General features: G+C 49.4%; 7 protein-coding genes across 7 annotated transcripts; 4 read left to right on the top strand and 3 right to left on the bottom strand.

Moving 5' to 3' along the window:
- Positions 1-147: 147 nt before the first annotated feature.
- On the bottom strand, positions 148-3,289 carry N7447_003658 (exocyst subunit SEC5; the record flags this gene model as incomplete). Its single annotated transcript, XM_057227933.1, has 2 exons — positions 148-870; positions 923-3,289. The coding sequence occupies 2 exons, from the start codon at positions 3,287-3,289 to the stop codon at positions 148-150; spliced, it is 3,090 nt and encodes a 1,029-aa protein (XP_057087274.1).
- A 301-nt stretch (positions 3,290-3,590) lies between these two features.
- On the top strand, positions 3,591-5,149 carry N7447_003657 (isocitrate dehydrogenase (NAD(+)) IDH2; the record flags this gene model as incomplete). The annotated part of the gene is made up of 6 exons (XM_057227932.1): positions 3,591-3,677; positions 3,755-3,820; positions 3,959-4,045; positions 4,106-4,228; positions 4,300-5,019; positions 5,078-5,149. The coding sequence occupies 6 exons, from the start codon at positions 3,591-3,593 to the stop codon at positions 5,147-5,149; spliced, it is 1,155 nt and encodes a 384-aa protein (XP_057087273.1).
- A 350-nt stretch (positions 5,150-5,499) lies between these two features.
- N7447_003656 (EAF7 family protein) lies at positions 5,500-6,549 on the bottom strand (the record flags this gene model as incomplete). The annotated part of the gene is made up of 4 exons (XM_057227931.1): positions 5,500-5,822; positions 5,887-6,088; positions 6,152-6,297; positions 6,354-6,549. 4 exons carry the CDS (start codon positions 6,547-6,549, stop codon positions 5,500-5,502), a joined length of 867 nt encoding a protein of 288 aa, XP_057087272.1.
- A 188-nt stretch (positions 6,550-6,737) lies between these two features.
- On the top strand, positions 6,738-9,647 carry N7447_003655 (tubulin gamma complex associated family protein; the record flags this gene model as incomplete). Its single annotated transcript, XM_057227930.1, has 2 exons — positions 6,738-6,852; positions 6,907-9,647. 2 exons carry the CDS (start codon positions 6,738-6,740, stop codon positions 9,645-9,647), a joined length of 2,856 nt encoding a protein of 951 aa, XP_057087271.1.
- Positions 9,648-9,931: 284 nt separating this feature from the next.
- Positions 9,932-12,867, bottom strand: niaD (nitrate reductase NiaD; the record flags this gene model as incomplete). The annotated part of the gene is made up of 7 exons (XM_057227929.1): positions 9,932-10,821; positions 10,875-11,498; positions 11,555-11,778; positions 11,829-12,064; positions 12,133-12,391; positions 12,454-12,553; positions 12,606-12,867. The coding sequence occupies 7 exons, from the start codon at positions 12,865-12,867 to the stop codon at positions 9,932-9,934; spliced, it is 2,595 nt and encodes an 864-aa protein (XP_057087270.1).
- Positions 12,868-13,487: 620 nt separating this feature from the next.
- Positions 13,488-17,178, top strand: niiA (nitrite reductase niiA; the record flags this gene model as incomplete). Its single annotated transcript, XM_057227928.1, has 9 exons — positions 13,488-13,609; positions 13,661-13,808; positions 13,869-14,408; positions 14,467-14,549; positions 14,600-15,124; positions 15,177-15,379; positions 15,435-15,907; positions 15,963-16,120; positions 16,176-17,178. 9 exons carry the CDS (start codon positions 13,488-13,490, stop codon positions 17,176-17,178), a joined length of 3,255 nt encoding a protein of 1,084 aa, XP_057087269.1.
- A 1,546-nt stretch (positions 17,179-18,724) lies between these two features.
- N7447_003652 (MFS transporter) lies at positions 18,725-20,501 on the top strand (the record flags this gene model as incomplete). Its single annotated transcript, XM_057227927.1, has 5 exons — positions 18,725-18,898; positions 18,973-19,052; positions 19,106-19,381; positions 19,439-20,259; positions 20,320-20,501. 5 exons carry the CDS (start codon positions 18,725-18,727, stop codon positions 20,499-20,501), a joined length of 1,533 nt encoding a protein of 510 aa, XP_057087268.1.
- Positions 20,502-20,523: the final 22 nt, after the last annotated feature.

The raw sequence follows: 20,523 nt of genomic DNA, 5'->3' as shown, positions 1-20,523 counted from the left end.
GGCAAGAACTACACATGGTGTGGACTATGTTTTCATGATACCCGGTTATGAAAAAAAATTTCAAAGCATTCAATATTACGATTCTTGGTTCTTTAATGGCACTATCTTGCTAAACCTATGTCGCGGCCGCAGCGGAAGACTTATTATTCACTCCACCATTTGCACCCCATTTCTCGGCTTTTTGAAACAAGCAAACTCGCCCTTCGTCCGATCTCTGAGCCGTTTCAGGATAACACGCATTTCTCCTAGTTCGGCCTTCAGTTTGGTGCGAGCTTCGTTTGTGGTACGACAATCTAGCTCGACGTAGATCTGGCTTTGCACATTTGATGCTTCCTCGGTTATGTACGAGGTAAGAGTCTGTGCAATGAACTCTGTGTCCAGGGTAGCTTGCATCAAAGCTGGGAGTGAGAAGGAGGACCGAGAACGGAAGGCATCAAGCAGTGACGAAGAAATTTGAGAAAGGAGATGTGTCAACACAGTAGACAGCAGCGAGGAAGGTGAACTTGACGCAGCGCGACTAGCACCTGCCGACACAGTAGACGGAATAGTTGTGGAGATCTCTGTGTGGACCAGCACCATGGTCAACATGGTGTTGTAGACATATGGGCGAACTTGCTCCGGCCTGTCAACAGACGGCTCCCAATCTGGAGAGGCAATGCCAGCGGTGATCGTTTTGTGTAATAGGACAGTAGTTGGGGTGATATATGATTGGAATAGCCTGTCTTCAATCTGGCTAAGCACGTCCCGGACGGTCTTGGCCTCTTCCGACAGCTTGACTGAGAAGGACGTCTCAAAGTTCGAGATAAGCTGTGGGACATGGTCGGCCTGTAGAGCTTTGAGATTTGAAAGTGTGAGAAGGATTCGGACATTCTGTGTTGTGGTTAGTTACGCAGGTATCACATCGAACTGGACTGACACTTACCCGATTCCAAGAATCGACCGAATCAGCCGAGAAAACTGACAAACCAGCGTCAGTCGCTTGACTTGTCATTGCTGGCCGAGCAATGATCCATTCATTTTCTTCATCTACTGTTGTCAGGCGCTCTGCGTTTTCGACCAGACCGCTTAACGCTTTGTAAACACTCGATACGAACTGAGTGCGGACCATTTGAAGTAGTTTAGCAGGTGGCTGAGTGACAACATCCACGGAGCCTGGCTTTGCCATAGCTTCCGAGATGTAAAGGATCTTTTGCATGCCCCCAAGGATAGCACTCTCGTAAGCCACGAAGAACCCGGGCATCTTAGTCAAATCACGCCTCTCTGAATCGCGTGTCCAATCTTCCAACATTTTGCATATCTCCGCATCTTTACTCCAGGCAGCACACGCCACACGTGCACATCGTTCCCGGGAAATGCTGACTAGGGTCTTCAGGAGGTCATATGTTTTTCCAGCTCCGCCAATCGGCTGTAGGGCTGCCATTTCGCTCGCCGCGGTGCCTACTATGATGAGGAATTTACTCAGATAGTACACTCCACTGAGAGAATTGGAAAATGGTGGCCAGAATGCGAAAGCCTCCCAGTGCTCTCCAAGCTTTGGGGGAGGATATGGTAGGTTCCTTGGATCCAGCTTGAAGCGAGACTCTGTCGGAGTAATACCCCTCGACTCTGGGGTTGATGGACTTGCCGGAATTGGCGAGAAGAGTAGGGAGATATCTTCGGTTGGGGGTTCCGTGAAGAGGGCCACGACGTTCTCTCGAATAATATTGACCAACACGTCAATACCCTTCTCCAACTCCTGAATATTGTTGTCGGAAAGATGGTGATGCTTGCGACTCTCCCCTTCAAACCCGGCAGGCAAAATCCGTTGTCGACTGCCATCAATGAATGATTGTGCGACTTCCCAGAAATCTAACACCTCGCCCAACAAGCCACTTTGTGAGGACAGAAGCCGGGTTAGGAACGTTTGTATGCATTCCCACAATTCAATGACTTGATCCGTGTCTAGTCGTCCTGGAATTTCGACCGCACCATCACGAGGTGCCAGACGGAGATAGGATGCTGTAGCCTGTGGCGTTGGTCTCTCTCCACAAGCAAGCCTTCTTCTTAAAATTTCAATTTCGACCTTGCATCGGTCACAGAATCCGGTGATCTTTGTTCTCAGGAATTCATAACGACTCTGAAGCCATTTCCAGATAGGATTGTCATCGACACCCAATTCCAACAATGCCCCGATCAACTCCATGTGTTCTTCCACGGGTCCCAAGGCGGTGCTTGTAGTTGACGTGGTGGGAGCGTCGGCAAGACGTCTCCAGAGATCGCGCTTAAAGTCTTGAATTTGTTGGTCAACGTCCATCCACATCCGACCCATGGCTAGAATTGTGTGTGTCTCAGAGTCGTTTAGTTGCCGGCGGGGACTGAAAGATGCCTGCTCTGCGAGATCTTTTGCTCGATTGGCGAGTGTCCTTGCTTTGGTATACTGCTCGAAGACAGCATCATAGTCACGTTGCTGAATGGACTTGGACAAGAGGCTCCCAATTTCATAGACATCGCGGTGTTTCTCCATAGTCTCCACCACCGACTTCAGTACCTTCTCTCGCTCCCGTCCTCCAAGAGCCGGTCCCCACACCTCTTCGGCCTTGACAGAAGCCTCAACCAAAGGACCTCTAATACCTTTCATGCCGAACTCACTTTCCTTGACAAGAGCAGTCTTTTTGGGAACTATCGGAGCGGGAGATACACTCCGTTGCTGACCCGAATAGCTCCGGAAATGTCCTGACCTGCGGGGACTCAGACCCGGTGCTGGTTGTTTCTCAACGCCCTGGTTCCTCATCTCGGTATAGACGCTATCGATAGTTGCCTTGGCACGGACGAAACGCTCAAAATTGGCTTCCACCAGTACTTTCAGCGACGCCGACTTCTGGTCGATGGAATGCGACAGGTTATCCAGCCCGCCCGTCAGCGTTTCAATAGAGTCTGAATGATGCGCCTGTGATAGGAATAGTGCGGGCGAGAATGATGTCGATGACAGCAGGAATCGTGATTTGCCATCTTCCTCTAAGGGCACTCCTCGCTGCTTGAGGATCCGGAGAACGCTATCGCTTGTACCCAATGGATCGGGTTCGTCTTCCCGCGCATTTTCCCTGCCCTCCTTCCCTCTCCGTGAACCAAAGTTGCCTCTCCAATCACTGGTACTGCGCTCAAGAGCTATGTATCGGGACTTGCGTGGTCGGGAGTCTGCTCGCTGAACTTGCTGTTCTTCTGGCTCATCAGCCACGTCTAAAGATGCTGGCCATTCCTCAGGGAACTTGGAGGGTAGGTTGTAATGGCTTGCGACGTCGAGGTCAGCCATGATGGTACGTAGGGGCCAGGATGAATTGAAATATAAGATAGAATCAGGGATCTTTCTGCAGGGGATCAAGATCTGATAACAGAACCCTAATCAAATGCTGAGCTTGTAGTCATGTGTCGTCAAGAGTGGACACCTAAAAGAGTGGACTCGGGCCGTGGGGGAAATGAAACCAATGCGGTCTGAGTCCCGGTCGGATCGGTGCGGCGCCGAGAGATTTGATTCTTTCTTCCTCTCTCCTTCTTCCCTTTTACCCCCTCACCACTTATTATCTTCCCCAAAGTAATTGAAGGGATCTTTCAAGATGATTGCTGCCCGGAACTTCTCTGTTGCTCGCCAGTGCATGCGCCCGTCCCGCGTGGCCCCCCGATTTGCTGCTCCTATCGCGCAGGTACACAACCCCCTCAAGGACAACAAAGTCGTTGACAATCAAAGCTCAATTGACTAATTTTCGACCTTTTTAAATAGGTTCGCTTCTATGCCAGCCCTGCGCAGGAGGCTGTTGCCAAGTTCAAGGGTCAGAAGGGTGCTGATGTACGTTTTTCTCCCACCGAACCCGTTTTTTCATCTATGCCGGCGCCAGCCGCGCCAGCGCACATCAACCATAAATCGCTAAAACACCACCCCGTGTATAATTCCGACAATGCTAATTGATCTGCTTTGTTAAAATAGGGCAAGTACACTGTTACTCTGATTGAGGGTGACGGTATTGGTCCTGAGATCTCTCAGTCCATCAAGGATATCTTCGAGGCCGCTAAGGTATGATTTCTTCCAACATGCTAACTCTTCAACGCGATCAAAATACTAAGTCAATAATAGGCCCCCATCAAGTGGGAGTCCGTTGATGTCACCCCCATCCTGAAGGATGGCAAGACCGCCATTCCCGATGATGCTATTGCCAGTGTGCGCCGCAACTTCGTCGCCCTGAAGGGTCCTCTCGCTGTACGTTCCAGCTTCAAATTGCCCATGGATTTCTGGTATCTGGACTGCGATACTAAACTTCGATTTTCCAGACCCCCGTTGGCAAGGGTCACGTCTCCCTGAACCTGACTCTCCGTCGTACTTTCAACCTGTTCGCCAACCTGCGTCCTTGCCGCTCCATTGCTGGCTACAAGACCCCCTACGACAACGTCGACACTGTTCTCATCCGCGAGAACACCGAGGGTGAATACTCCGGCATTGAGCACGTTGTCGTTGACGGTGTCGTACAGAGCATCAAGCTCATCACCCGCGAGGCTTCCGAGCGTGTCCTCCGTTTCGCCTTCCAGTACGCGCAGTCCATCAACAAGAAGAAGGTCCGCGTTGTCCACAAGGCCACCATCATGAAGATGTCCGACGGTCTGTTCCTCAACACCGCCCGCGAGATCGCCAAGGAATTCCCCGATATCGAGTTCGACGCTGAGCTGCTGGACAACTCATGCCTGCGTATCGTCACCGACCCCACCCCCTACAACGACAAGGTCCTCGTTATGCCCAACCTGTACGGTGACATTCTGTCCGATATGTGCGCCGGTCTGATCGGTGGTCTCGGTCTCACCCCCTCCGGTAACATTGGTGACGAGTGCTCCATCTTCGAGGCCGTCCACGGCTCCGCCCCCGATATCGCCGGCAAGGGTCTCGCCAACCCCACTGCTATGCTTCTTAGCAGTATCATGATGCTGCAGCACATGGGTCTCCACGACCACGCCAACCGCATCCAGAAGGCTATCTTCGATACCCTCGCCGAGGGCAAGGTGAGTTTCTACATATTTCCCTACAGTTACCGCGCATTACTAACCCCATAATCTTTAGACCCTCACCGGTGATCTTGGCGGTAAGGCCAAGACCCACGAGTACGCTGGGGCTATCATCAAGCGCCTGTAAAGCAAGCGCTGCTAGGACTCCTTGTACTATGACCCCTTGATCTATTCCCTTTGTACCCTTCGAACGACATTAGACCTATAGCGATCGAAATATATCTACTTTTGGCTAACTGGAGGCGCCTGATTCTCAAACAACCTTAAACCTCCATATATTGGGCATATCGTGGTAAATCTGTAATTTTTAGATTGCTCGGTTCTGCCAGCTCGGTTCTGCCAGCTCGGTTCTGCTACTGTAGCAATAAGGTGCAAGATGCCTGCATAGTCATACACATCACTAAAACAAAAGAGAACGCCATCCTTCAAACTCCGTAGGTATCAAGGTTTATAGCCCATATCGAAAACTCGGCCACGTTAACGCCGTCGGGCAGTCCTGCGCGTCGCAGTGCCAGCTGAAGGCCTCTTATCTTTGGCTTTGGATCGAGATGTCTGTGCTCTGGTGCTCCGCGAACCACCTTTTTCCTCCTCGCCCTCATCTTCCTCACTCTCAGAGCCCTCCTCGCCTTCCTCGTCATCCTCATCATTGGCACCAGTGTCTTCTGCCGAATCACCTCCTTCATCAGACACCTTGCCTTGACTCCCCGGCCCAATTTCCACCTGCAGCCGGGTTGAGCGTGTTCCACGCGTGGAGGGACGGGACATGCGACCTCGAGACGGAGCAGGAGAAGACCGTGGTTCTGTGGTGGGTAAGAGGTCAGTTTATGGGTTGTGAACCAGGTTGTAAATCATGGCACTCCTTACCATCTGTGTCTGCGACTGTGCTTCCTCGCCGTGATCCGCCTGCGCGACTGGTACGACTAGTGACGGGCGACAATGACTCTTCCATCGCAAGTCGCCTTTCAAACATCATATCGCCGTACTCGTCATAGGGGAGCTCAAACGTGCAATACATCTCACTCGATCCTTCGTCATCTTCGTTGACATCCGTGATCACTGAATCTTCCTGTAAAGGTTCGCTAATCAGCAAAAATGAACTGGCGCGGACGAAGCTTCGATCACCGCTTACCCGCTCGTCAAGCGCTTCCAAGTTGTATAATGAGGCTAGCTTCTTCCATATCCCTGGAATCCGCATATGTTCTGCCGTGGATGGTGCGTATCCTTGGCTCTTTAAGTAATCCGAGATTGCGAGCATCCGAAAGTGTTTGTGTAAGCCTATCGGGCCAGACGGTTAGCTGCGTTGTGAACTCGACAGTGGGAATTGAACTCACCGACTGGCTTCCATTTTATGATCGCTTTTAGAAGCGCAGTTTCTTGCTCATCTGTCCAGGGATCTGTGATGAGGTTGTAGTCTGTGTCTGTCTTGTCGGCGCTGTCGCTTGACGGGGTATTTGTGCTCGACTCTGCCATGGTATCGTCTTGTGGCGTGGGTGAATGTGCGCGCTTGCTCTTCTTTTTTGGAGGCATCGCGGCTTGTGGTAATACCCGAGGACTACAGGAAGTAGACTGAATTGGAGAGGGTAATGGTTGAGCTTCGAGCTGGGCGAGAGCACTTTCTGTTATCAAAGGTCTGTGCGCGGCGATAGCCATCTCCATCGCGGGACCAACCTAGGAACTTTCACGCGTCAAACATCTCATTTGAGCATGGTCTCGTTATGGATTGTGATGAACTGGATCCGTTCTCTAGCGAAAGTCTCTGGAGACTCTCCAAATTCAGCATAGAAGCTCTACAGCCATTGGGATCATTACCATGGAACACTACGCTCAGTGGTGAGTGTTAACCGCATATTCCCTAGAATCTTCAATAACACTGTTTTCTTATAGATGATGCTATCTCCTGCTTTGAGATATACCCACAGCCTACGGATACGATTGATGCTATATGGAAGCTGGACCTCTTTCCAACCAACTTGGAAAAGCCCGAATCATCTACCGACTCGATCATCAATCCCTCCACAGACAGCGAGTCTGATGCCACATGTGATTCGTTAATAGGCATCCCAGATGATGGCAATGATATATGGTCCTTGGATTTATTTCAGGAAGACTCCGATCAAATAACCCCGCAGAAATCATGGGAGAGGTATCAACATAGGTCTTTCCAAGAGCCTGTGTCTGTCTACTTTAGTGAATCTGGGGCAAAGGGCTTCGATGCAGTTTTGGCACGGAAAAGCACTGCAAACAGAGAGGGTGCAACACAACGAATGGTTCGAACAGACGTGTTCATTCGATCATTGCTTCGTCTCGGGCTAGGTTGGAGCTCTGCGTTCTTTCGCTATGATCAACGCACCAACCAATTTGAAAGACATTTGAAGGACATCAGGGTCTCTGGTATTAGCTCATTGGCGTTGGAAAATGTGATTGAATATGTGATCCAATGTGGTACCAACATGCAGCGTATGCGGTTGTTTGCGCAAGACCCGCCAGCGAAATGCAGAGAACTCCCTGCTTTATTCACATTAAGCAGCACGGTCGCAATAATAATCTTCAACCTTGAAGAACAGATCTCCGATCATTCAAGAAATATCACCTCGCTCCTACAAATAAAGGCACTGTTTCACCGCTGCGGGGACTTGATAGGTGTCTTGGCAGCTATTGTCGGTGCTGCGCAAAGGGCTGTCTCGGACGCACAAGTCATGTCAAGTGTCATGGAACGTGCAGCATTTTTTGTCCAGAAGTTTGACTGGGTGGAGAACCTTGTGCATGAGATTGTGCTTCGAGTGACTCGGCCGTGGTTCAAATTCATTGAGACTTGGATCGGGCTTAGACCCGAAGATGCAACTCTCAAAGAATCCATGGCAAGCGGCAAAACTTTCGTCAGACTGGTAACTCATGATGGCGGCAAGTTCAAGACTGGACCAGCACGAATCGATCACATCTATCAAGCGGACCACATGCCGTCTTTCATCCCGGCCGACCAAGCCCGTTCCATCTTTGAGAGTGGGCGAAGCCTTCAGTTGTTGAAACGATCCCATCCTCATCATCCTATTGCAAAGCGTGATGTTCTCTTGCGAACTGGCAGTCTTCATCTGCATTGTGCAACCTCTTGGGCTGATATTGAGCAAATTCAAACAAAAGCCCAGGAATACGAGTCAAGTCTCCGTGCTGAGATCAAAAAATACCACAAGGGTGATGCAGGCTTGCAGGGCTCACCATCAGAGGCTGTCGTCCATGGTGTCGATCAAATCACCAACACCGAAGTTACAACGGCAGCCTTTGAACTCTTCGACATCGATGATGAAAAAAATGCTCCAGGGCCGGTAACAGACCATAAGGCTCTTTCAAAGGATGATTTCAAGCAACTGCTCGATAAAGCCCGGGGATTTGAAACCGAAAATACCAACGAAGGAAGCTACCTCGGGCCTGAATTAACTTATGGCCTTCATCTATCTCTTGCGCCCATTCTTTCTTCACAGGCACTTCTTGTCGACTACTCTTGCCTGCATCTCCTCTTTAAGGAGCATCGACTTCGCCATCATCTGAACATGCAATGGCGCTTCCAGTTGCTAGGGGAGGGCTCATTTGTCGCCCGCCTTTCCCATTCCCTATTCGACCCAGAAATGGAAAGCGGAGAGCGAAAGGCTGGGAAAGTGCGTAGTGGTGTTGATACCGGTTTACGCCTCGGCAGTCGTGATACATGGCCGCCAGCTAGTTCAGAGTTGCGACTCGTGTTGATTGGCCTGCTGGGAGATTGTTACTTTGGCACCACAAACGCAGAGGATGACGACAAAACCCACATTCAAAAGGATAATGAGCTGCCTGGTAGCTTGAGCTTCGGAATTCGAGAATTGACAGATGAAGAAGTCGAACGATGTAAAAATCCGAATGCAATAGAGGCTTTGGACTTCCTTCGTCTGCAGTACACGCCACCAGAAGTCCTTGAATCCCTTATTACTGTTCGCTCTTTGAATAAGTATGATCGTCTCTTCAAGCATTTACTTCGGTTAATCCGCATGGTTTCTGCCGTCAAAGGACTTATCCGGGATTCTACTGCTCGAGGATCTCTATCAGCAGACACACGCGATGTATACCAGAAGTTCAGAGTGGATGCCCAGCACCTTGTCCTCGCAGTCAGTGATTACTGTTTCCACATTGGCATTGGATCCATTTGGCAGCGCTTCCAAGACACACTTACCAAGATCGAGCTTTGCATCAACCGCGGCGACATCGACGGTACGATTGAAGCGGCGCACTCGGTACCACGACTTCGCGATTATCACGAAGACATCCTTGACCAGATGCTGTTCGCATTATTCCTCAGCAAGCGTCACGCGCAGGCGGCCAAACTGCTTGAATCCATTTTCGGCACCGTCCTCACCTTCAGTCTTCTGTCAAGAGCAGATGGAATCGGGATGCGCAACGAAGGCGAAGGAGCTGTTCTACACCTCTATCAGTCTTTTAGAAAACAGACTTCCGCCTTTGTCAACTACCTTCGCAGCCTGGAGTCCGGAAAAGCCACTTCGAAATCAATGGCTAAATCAGGGGAATTCTTTTATTCGCGCACAGACCCAACCAGTGTCTTTGAGCATCTACGGGTGAGACTAGACGTGAAGAACTACTATTGATCGAAGGAACCACTTACTACACGTTCAAGATGTGTAAAGAACAACCCAGGCTCTTGACTGGAACCCTTAGCACTGTTTCACTGCTTGGACATGTTACGATTCATGATTGACGAAATTCCTTCAAATTCACTTCGTTTGTATGCAAATGAAATCCCAATGTCTCTTTATACCCTTCCAGCTCGCGTGTTACCTGCCTCATGTCTCTTATTATTGTACAACTCAAACTCAACCAACATTTCATGCTCTAATGTGCAAGATGAACATAATCCAATCCCGCACTAAACCTAGAAGAAGTGAAGATCCGACTCGGCCCAACCTTGGGCAAGAAGAACTTTACGAGCAGAGTTCTCCATAGGCCCAGGCCCACAGACCAGAACCATACTCTGCTCTTCCGGAGCCGCATACTCCGCGAGCAGTTCCTCAGAGATGCGGCCCCGACGACCAGTCCAGGCATCGGACCCTTTAGTCAACGTATGTACGACAGTACATTTCTGACTATCAGTCTCCACATAAGCATCAAGGTCAGAACGGCACAAGATATCTTCCTCTTGCCTATTTCCGTCCAGCACGACACACGTTGTGGGGTCTTGCGTGTCTTGCATCACAGCCCGCAAAACCTGGAAGACTGGGGTGATCCCCGTTCCTCCGCAGATCATTTTGAATGAGCGGAGCTGGCGCTCTTTGCCACTGATCGAAACCCGGCCGTTGCCGAGATATTCAAACCGGCCTGTCGGGCCCTTGCAATCGATCTCGGAGCCTAACGGGAGCTTGTCCAGAGCCATGGTCATTTTCCCTCCTGGGATGCTTTCCGTTGGGAAGTAGACCTTCACGAGCAACTCCATCTTGCCTATCAGGTTTGTGTCTGAAATTGGCGTATAGGATCTGATGACTGCTTCGTTATTGGATGGATCCTGAACTTTGATCATCAGATGCTGGCCGATTGGTAGACCGAGAGTCTGCTTCCCATGTTCCAGGTCGAATACGAATATTCGTGTATCCCAGGATACATCCCTCTTCTCTGTGAGAGTGGCTTTTGTCCATGCTCGCGACTGAAGGAACACCGCGCGTGGCTCATCAGACCCCGCAGCTGAATCGGTCTTCAGTGCTTCGAGAGATGCCTTGTCTAATGTACCAATATGGTAATCCGGCATCATTGCCTTGGCAGTTTCGCTGTCTGGGAGAAAATTAGCGGTGCAACAATGTGAGGAAGCTTGACCTGTGACTCACGGATTGCAAGGAAGTCCTCTGATACCTCCAGACCAGCAGAAGATGTGATACTGATCGCTCCTCCGGGGTGGCCTTCGAGGAAGCCTGTACCATCATACACTTCGCCATTAACAACAAACCAAGGCTTCTCGCTGCTGCTATTGGCTTTCAGCTCTTGCAAGTCGATTTTTCTGTTCACGCCCTCTTTCCTCATGTTTATTTCCTTCACAGGCTCCGGTTCGACGGGTTCCTCGCCTTCAACCCGTTCACCCCAGTTCCCATTGAGCAAGTCCCCACCCGTCTTCTTGACTCTTTCCATCCACCCTCCGGCTTTGGCTGGATGTGTGGGGTGCTCAAACTTCAACGTATTTCCTTGTTTCGTGATTGCCACTCTGAACCATGGATTATTCATCATGCCCAAGACAGACCAGTACATGTCACGCGGCATAGCGCTTAACGCCTCATCCACTGCACGGACTAGGATTGCATCGCTGACCTCTAGGTCTGCCACTGGGACTTCCAACGACCAGAAAGACCAGCAGAATGACGCTTCCCTCCACCACATGTCTACCTTGCCGCCGAATAGGTCGCCATCAAAGTTGCGGTATTTATCTTCTGCATATTCGATCTCGGAGAGGCGCCATGCTAGAAGATCAGAAATGTCAGCCACGCTCCACCCTTGGGTTTGGGAGTATAAATACATTTGCCTCTATCTAGAGAAATCTCAACCTTTGTTATCCTCCGCCCACCTCCAGCGTATGCATATCCCTTGACTGTATATGTGGGCCCAGCGGTGGATAATTCGATCTCTTCCTCGTGTTGTGGATAGACGGCGACCGAGTTGACGTTGAGTTCATAAATAGCATATCGCTCATCGGTCCACCACTTGCGGTCCAGGGCAGACATCTCCGGCGTCACCATTGTCCTGGCACTGTTAGCACAATTCACTGCACGATCGGTTGACATGAGACATACGGAAGCACTCGGTTATCATTGATATGATACCAGTTATCACTTGGGGCATCAGTCAGAATCAACTTCTTCAGCCACTTCACGCTTCGCCCTCCGATTTGACCAGGCACCACTGCTCTCAAGGGCCGGCCATGATCTGGCCGAAGGTCTTCGCCATTCATCTTATGAGCCAACATGATTCCGCGATTTGGATCCATGGCCCAGTTCAATTTGACTGAAGTTCCGTAAAATCCATTCGGCTATGGGAGGTGTCAGTCTTAGCTTGATGGGTCTTGACACCCTCACCCTTGAGATAGGGAAGTCTCACCAGCTTATCGGCACCCTCCATGCAGACATACTTTGCTTGTCGAAGCGGATTCGCACTGCGCAGAATATCCGCCATCATAGGTCCTGTGAATAGCGCCGTCGATAAACCAGCCGCACCCCATGAGAAACCCTTCGACTTTCGGACTGTGTTCTGTTCTTTGCGTCTGTTGCCAGCACAGACGAGTGTGATTGGTGCGGTGATCTGGTCATACTTCTGGAGCACTTCGCGGAAGTTTAGCACTAATGGCTTCTCAACCAACCTAGCTCATCAATCAGTTCATCGGCCATCGAAGCCTGCAAGCATGATTTCAATCACACTAACCCTTCTATACTAATCTCCCAGTCTGGGATATCTTCATCGCGGACCTGGGGTACAGGCCCATGGTTCCGAACATAGAACAATTCCGGGGATGTGAGAAAGCCTAGCTATTGGCTTAGCTCGGCGACTTCGGTGTGACAAATTGGGATGAATACCTTCTTTATACAATGCTGTCAATGGGGGCTCCACATTGAATGGATGAACTCCCGTCAACCGAATCAATCGTGGATCGCGAGGTACATGGTTATCCGGTGTGCCTTTATCCACATCCAAGATGTCGATGGGGTTCTTTGATGGTGGTGGGAGTGGGATGTCGGGCTCTGCTGGACTTGGAATGATGGCCTCCACTGTGATCTGGCCATTTTTGAAAGAGATGGTCTCGGGTTCTGTTATCGTTTGTGTGGTTATGCTGGCCATGATGGTACTGCGAGGCTTCTACGCTGCCGTGTGCTATCAAAGTGATGGTATATAGTAGACACAGTTGAAATTGCTTTCAAAATAAGATAAATAACTCAAAAACTGAGTGGAATAAATCGAAACAGTCTTAACGTGAGAAAAACCCGCATTTCACTGCGAATGTAGTATGCAGTATGCAGGCCTAAGCCCCCCCAAACCCATCTCAATATCACCATGGCAGGACTTTTCAGATCTCCGCGGATGCCGAATTCCCATTCTAATCCACATTGCTCCACATTCTACTACGGAGTACGGAGTATAAGATGAGGATTTCATAACGCCAAGTCATGTTCACTCTTATCTTCGAGATAAGCCGGCAACCCTAACAACCAATCACAGTTGACATACAAACACCAATCTCCGCGGAGATGGAAACAACCATCTCAGGAAATGCACCGTTCCTGTTTTCTCCGGCTTCGCAGTCTGATTAGCCTTGATTTGTTGATTCGTACGACTCACACTGTAGTGTCACAGATCACATTGTAGCCAGTGGAACGAGGCATTTAGTTTTCTTAAAATTAGCATGGTAGCCGTATTCCGTAGTTGCTTGTATTATACTCATCTCACATTCGGTCTCAGCCATGCCTGTGCTTGACGGGCTACGATATGGGGAGCCAGTTGATGGCAGTCCCAGACCCGCGAACAATGTCCAGCGCCAAAGAATTGTAATAGTTGGACTGGGAATGGTGGCTATTTCACTCATGTAAGGGATTCCAACGGCGGGCAATGAGAAATGCCTCTAACAACAGTCCAGCGAGAAAATTATCAAGCAGGATACGGCACGCAACTACGACATTGTCGTCATTGGCGAAGAGTCGCACGTAGCATACAACCGTGTCGGACTTTCGTCATTTTTCGAACATCGCAAGATCGAGGACCTATACCTCAATCCAGCGGAATGGGTGAGCCCTCAATTCGTGAAGAGCGAAGAAATATAAGACCTAATAAACGTCCCTTATCAGTATAACTCGTTCAAAGAACGGGCTCTCGATCACCACCTCAACACACGAGTAACAGCAATCAACCCCACGGACAAGACCGTCCAAACCTCAACTGGTGTCACATTATCATATGACATTCTCGTCCTCGCAACAGGCTCCGATGCCACCCTCCCCACACACACGCCCGGCTACGATGCCAAAGGCGTCTTCGTATATCGAACTATCTCGGATCTGGAACGCCTCATCGACTTCGCAGCTCAGCATAAAGGCGAAACAGCCGTTACAGTAGGAGGTGGACTTCTAGGCTTAGAGGCCGCGAAGGCAATGACAGATCTGGAAGACTTTGGGAATGTCAAACTGATTGATCGGAATAAATGGGTGCTGGCGCGACAGCTCGATGGAGACGCGGGGATGTTGGTCACTCGCAAGATCCGGGAGTTGGGACTTGATGTCCTCCACCAGAAACGAGTGAAGATTGTTCATACCGACGAGGGAAATAATGTGGTTGGGATTACCTTCGAGGATGGTGAGAGGATCGATTGTTGCTGCATTTGCTTTGCGGTATGTGTTCATGTTTCTTGACATTATTCTGCTGATAGATGTGCTGACTGGGGTATAGATTGGAGTTCAACCTCGAGATGAGCTGGGTCGAGACATTGGTATCCAGTGTGGTGAGCGCGGAGGATTTGTGATTGATGAAAGGTTCGTCGACAACCAGTCGGATAATCAGTCATGTCACTAACTTGGCATAGCCTGCAAACCTCAATCCCAGATATCTATGCCGTTGGAGAATGCGCAAGCTGGGAGAACCAAACATTCGGAATCATTGCTCCGGGTATTGAAATGGCCGATGTGCTCGCTTTCAATCTCACCAACCCAGATAAACAGCCTCGGAGTTTCACACGGCCAGATCTCAGCACAAAGCTGAAGCTGCTCGGAGTTGACGTCGCTAGTTTTGGTGACTTCTTTGCCGACAGAGATGGGCCGAAGTTCGTTCCCGGGCATCGACCCCCCACTGTTCCTGGCTCGGCAGAGGATAATTCACGAGAGGAACCGCCCGTCAAGGCCTTGACATATAAGGACCCATTTAGTGGGGTGTATAAAAAGTATTTGTTTACCATGGACGGCAAGTTCTTGCTTGGTGGCATGATGATTGGAGATACCAAGGATTATCTGAAGTTGAATCAGATGGTTAAGCTCCAGAAAGAACTCGATGTTCCTCCAAGTCAATTCATCCTTGGTGCGCAGAGTGGAGGAGAAGAAAATGCCGATGACCTGTGAGTACCATCAGTTCTATTATTTGGAACATACTCTAATTTGTCTCTACAGTGATGACAGCACTCAGATCTGTTCATGCCACAATGTCACCAAGGGAGATGTGGTCGAAAATGTCAAGAACGGCTCATGCACGACCATTGCACAAGTCAAGTCATGCACGAAAGCAGGAACAGGCTGTGGCGGCTGCATGCCTCTTGTTCAGTCAATTTTCAACAAAACGATGCTCGAAATGGGACAAGAAGTATCAAACCACCGTGAGTAATATCAACCTACCCCGATAATAGCTCCTGTCCCCACTAACATGTCCAGTGTGCTCACATATCCCCTACTCCCGAGCCGATCTATACAACATCGTGGCCATCAAGCAGCTGAAAACATTCGTCGATATCATGAAAGATGTTGGAAAGAACCCAGACTCCCTTGGCTGCGAACTGTGCAAGCCCGCAATTGCATCGATTCTGTCTAGTCTGTTCAACCCACACATCATGGACAAGGGCTTCAACGATTTGCAGGAGACAAATGATAAATTCCTCGCCAATATCCAAAGAAACGGCACATTCTCTGTGGTGCCACGAATTCCAGGTGGTGAAATCACGGCCGATAAACTCATTGCCATAGGATCCGTGGCTAAGAAATACGGTCTGTATTGCAAAATCACTGGTGCCCAGCGCATCGACATGTTCGGTGCGAAGAAGCAGGATCTTCTGAACATCTGGACGGAACTTGTAGATGCAGGTATGGAGAGTGGACACGCCTATGCAAAGGCGCTTCGCGCAATCAAAGTACGTTAGGCCAATTATCTTTCAAGAGAAGAGCCAGCTAACAGTGGACGCTCAGAGTTGCGTTGGAACCACATGGTGTCGCTTCGGTGTCGGTGACAGTGTCGGCATGGCAATTCGACTGGAAGAGCGATACAAGAGTATTCGTGCGCCACATAAGTTCAAGGGAGCTGTGTCTGGCTGTGTTCGAGAATGTGCCGAGGCCCAAAACAAAGAGTGAGTGGAACAGATCCCACGATAATTTAAAAAAACACCCACTAATGGTTGTCAGCTTTGGACTTATTGCCACCGAAAATGGGTTCAACATCTTCGTTGGAGGCAACGGAGGTGCAAAGCCCAGACACGCCGAGCTCCTTGTTACCGATGTACCAGCGGAGATGGTAATGCCCATAATCGACCGCTACCTTATTTTCTACATCCGCACCGCCGACAAACTCCAGCGAACAGCACGCTGGATCGAGAATCTCCCAGGCGGAATCGCCTACCTCAAAGAGGTGATCGTGGATGACAAACTCGGAATCTGCGCCGACATGGAGAGGCAAATGCACGAACTAGTCGATAGTTATTTCTGCGAGTGGACCGAGACCGTTAAAGACCCCAAGCGCCGAAAGGTCTTCCAACAATTCGCAAACACAGACGAAACTCTCGAGACAGTCGAAGTTGTTCAAGAACGATCTCAGAAACGACCCACGTACTGGCCAAAAGACACTGCCGAGCGACAAGATTTCAAAGGTCACAAGTGGTCAAGCGTGTCCTGGCAACCGGTTGTCCGAGCAGATCATTTTTCCGACGAGCCACCTCAGGTCTCATCGGCGAACGTCAAGCGCGGCGACACACAGCTTGCTGTCTTCAAGATCAAGGGCAAGTTCTACGCGACGCAGCAGATGTGTCCGCATAAGCGAGCTTTTGTTCTTTCCGATGGTCTTGTTGGCGATGATGACGCTGGGAAATATTGGGTGTCGTGTCCGTACCACAAGCGCAACTTCGAGCTCAACGGCGAGCAGGCGGGTCGGTGCTCGAATGATGAGAGCATGAACATTGCTACGTTCCCTGTTGAGGAGAGGGATGATGGCTGGGTATACATCAAACTTCCACCCATCGAGGAGTTAGATTCGATTTTGGGAACGGAGAAGTGGAAAGTGCGGAAGGGTGAGTCGGAGGACCCGTTCCACAAGGTTGACAAGAAGTTCAAGGGTATGAAGGGGAAGAAGATCACTGATGGTTTCTTGACTCGTGCACCAACCGTGCAACCAGCCAAGTCGATTGATTGGTAATTGCTGTATGACATGTCGGTTTTTTTGAAATTCTGCTATGGATCAGGTTGGCGTCTGGGTGTATCGAGATAGTTAATGGCCTCGTGAGTACGGAGTACACTTTTGAATATATGTGCTATACCTCAATTTTCTTCATTACTTGCTCGGAACGATGGAAGATCCCATTCTATGTAGATATTGCCAAAGAAGCCAGTATATATCGTTGTCTTCGACCAAATAAGAAGCTTGTTCGGCTGTTAGGTCATTCTAGGAATATCTCATCTAGCGCGATATAAAACGGTAAAGTCTCTCGTTAGATATAACGTTTGATCCCCGGTTATAATTGATTTCTCTGGTCTTTCTTCGATGGTTCAAAGCCAGTCTCTGACGAAGGAACCCGCTTTTTACTTCGACCGCATTGGAGAGATTAACCGACAGTAGCCACAGATCCTTCGCACTACCGCTATGAAGAAGCCCCAATATTTCTGATATACTATGTGGAGATATCATCAATCAATGTTGGTTGTTCGGCGTGCAAACCAAGCAATTATTTCTCGCACAGTCAATACCGCATAGATCCCTTATCTCAGTGCATTATGGCCTCACATGCTCCGTAGAGCTTCGCACACACTAAAAGTCTCAGGAAAAAGCAAAAATACCCGTCTAGACTTGCGAGGAAGCCTTTGCTTTACAGACTAGATCATAGTCCAGGGTTCACTCTCCAAGTCCCAGAGCCAATCAACAAGAGCCCCGGCTCGATTCAAGTATTTCCGCGGAGCTCAGATCGACAATGCCAAAAGACCCGCTGGGCTGAGCTTATTCAGTCCCTATCGCGGTTGGCTTGGCATCCAATGAGGAGGCTCGCGTTTATCAATGATATCAATTCCCCTGGCCGTGGAGAAAAAAGGCCCACCCCAGACTCGATATAATCTTATAAAGTAAGCCTGGAATTGTCAATTGAAGCTCCGCGGAGTTGTGGTAAGTAGCTTAATCCATGCGATCAGGGTTTGCCTTCGACTGTGGCACTCGGCATAGTATACATCCTACACTGTGATAGGTCATTCCAATATACCTTATCTCGATCAGAATTTCAGTTCAGGATATTGCGGAAATTTCAGGAATGAAGTCTGTGGCAAGAGGTAAGTTTAGCATTCAAGAGTTTGATGATCCTTGCTGCAACCTGGTCCTTTGATTGTATCAAATCAGCGATCTGAGATATGGATACTCGGCGGTAGCTCTTGACTAACTGTTTTCGATTAACAGCACCTAGCTATCTACGATAATTGGACCACGAGACATACAGCAGGATTCTCAGACTGATTGGTGCATGTGTCATGACAAGATACATCTGAGATACATACTTCAGCAAACAGAGCATCATAAACGTCTATATAGATGCGAAGGTCTCTTGAATTTTCAACCTGCATCTTTCTCCTAAACTCCCAAAGCAACCCTTGCTTCCATAATCAACAAGTCTATATTGAGTTATCTGAGCTTTTATGTTAGAATACCAGCTTCTGAGCCTACCTCAAACACCATTGCTCGACAATACAAAGAGCCCACCAAAATGGCAACAAACTTTGTTAAACAGCTCTTTATATCACCGGAAATCAACCCAAGTAATCGAAAAGCCAAATCTATTCCCATATTGAACCCCTTCGACCAATATGGACGGGTGTTCTTTTTCTCGTGGCTCGGCTTCATGGTAGCATTCCTATCATGGTACGCGTTTCCACCACTGGTAAGTTCATGAAATAATTGCGACATATCTGATAGAAGAAAATAACATGTCTCTAATCCCATCCGTCTTTCTAGTTGAGTGTGACTATCAAAAAAGACTTGAATATGACACAAGATGATGTCGCTAACTCAAACATCGTTGCACTTCTGGCAACGTAAGTACCAGACTATGGAATCGATCAAAGAACCACATCACTGACCGCTACAGTCTACTCATCCGATTTGTTGCAGGGCCACTCTGTGATCGCTATGGCCCTCGCTTGGTCTTCGTTGGACTCCTCCTCTGTGGGGCTATTCCCACGGCTATGGCCGGTCTCGTCACCGGTCCCAAGGGCTTGATAGCCCTACGATTTTTCGTTGGAATTCTGGGGGGAACATTCGTCCCTTGCCAGGTCTGGTGCACGGGTTTCTTCGACAAGAGTATTGTCGGCACTGCCAATTCCCTCGCTGGAGGCTGGGGTAATGCAGGCGGAGGAATCACATAGTAGGCATCTACCTTTTCTCCTTTCAGTTCTATGAATATACTAACGAGCCAATGAAGCTTTTTGATGCCCGCCATCTTCGACTCCCTCGTCCATTCCCGCGGCCTCCCTTCTCACAAAGCATGGCGTATCGCCTATGTCGTTCCATTCATCATCATCACCGTCGTCGCCCTGGGCATGTTGTTCCTCTGCGAAGATACACCAACAGGAAAGTGGTCTGAGAGACATCTCTGGGCGAAAGAGTCAAATGATACCATGATGACTGCCGACGGCAACATCGTGGACGTCAACTCCGGCGCGTTTACTAGCGGAATGACGACCCCCCACAACTCCGCAACAATCGATATCGAAAAGAAAGGTGCCCAGTCACCACAAGTTCTAGACGCTGATACATCAGCAATGGGTCAGATGGACATTTTCAGACAAGAGACAGTCGTCTCCCCCACTCGCCAAGAAGCCCTGAATGTGGCCCTGAGTCTATCAACCATGGCGCTGGCAATCCCCTACGCTTGCTCGTTTGGCTCAGAGCTCGCAATCAACTCGATCCTCGGATCGTACTACACAAAAAACTTCCCACACATGGGCCAAACAAAATCGGGCCAGTGGGCTGCCATGTTCGGCCTGCTGAATGCCGTCTTCCGACCCGCGGGCGGTCTATTCGGAGATTTGGTTTACCGGTATACAGATAAGGTCTGGTCTAAAAAGCTTCTGATCACCTTCTTGGGGGTTGGTATGGGAGCCTTCCAGCTTGCGATTGGATTATCAAACCCGTCCACGGAGGCCTCTATGTTCGGTCTTATCGCTGGGCTGGCTTTCTTCCTCGAGGCATCTAATGGAGCCAACTTTGCTCTTGTGCCTCATGTGCATCCTTTTGCTAATGGTATGTGGCCCCCATTTTTATTGCCCTAATGGCGGTTTGAAGCTAACATCTTGTCACTAGGTATTGTTTCTGGGATTGTTGGTGGTTTCGGTAATCTTGGAGGAATCATCTTTGCTATTATCTTCAGATACAACGGGTCAAGCTACGGGCGATCGATGTGGATAATCGGTGTTATATCTTTGGCGGCTAATGTGGCCGTTTGCTGGATTCATCCTGTTCCTAAGAGTCAGGTGCTGTCCTGAAGGTTTATGTGCTTTTATAATT

This window comes from Penicillium robsamsonii (assembly GCF_028829455.1).
Source record: "Penicillium robsamsonii strain IBT 29466 chromosome Unknown utg000002l_segment0_segment0, whole genome shotgun sequence".
Lineage (NCBI taxonomy): Eukaryota > Fungi > Ascomycota > Eurotiomycetes > Eurotiales > Aspergillaceae > Penicillium > Penicillium robsamsonii.
The sequence above is the reverse complement of the archived record's forward strand: the minus strand, read 5'-3'. Positions and strand labels throughout refer to the sequence as shown.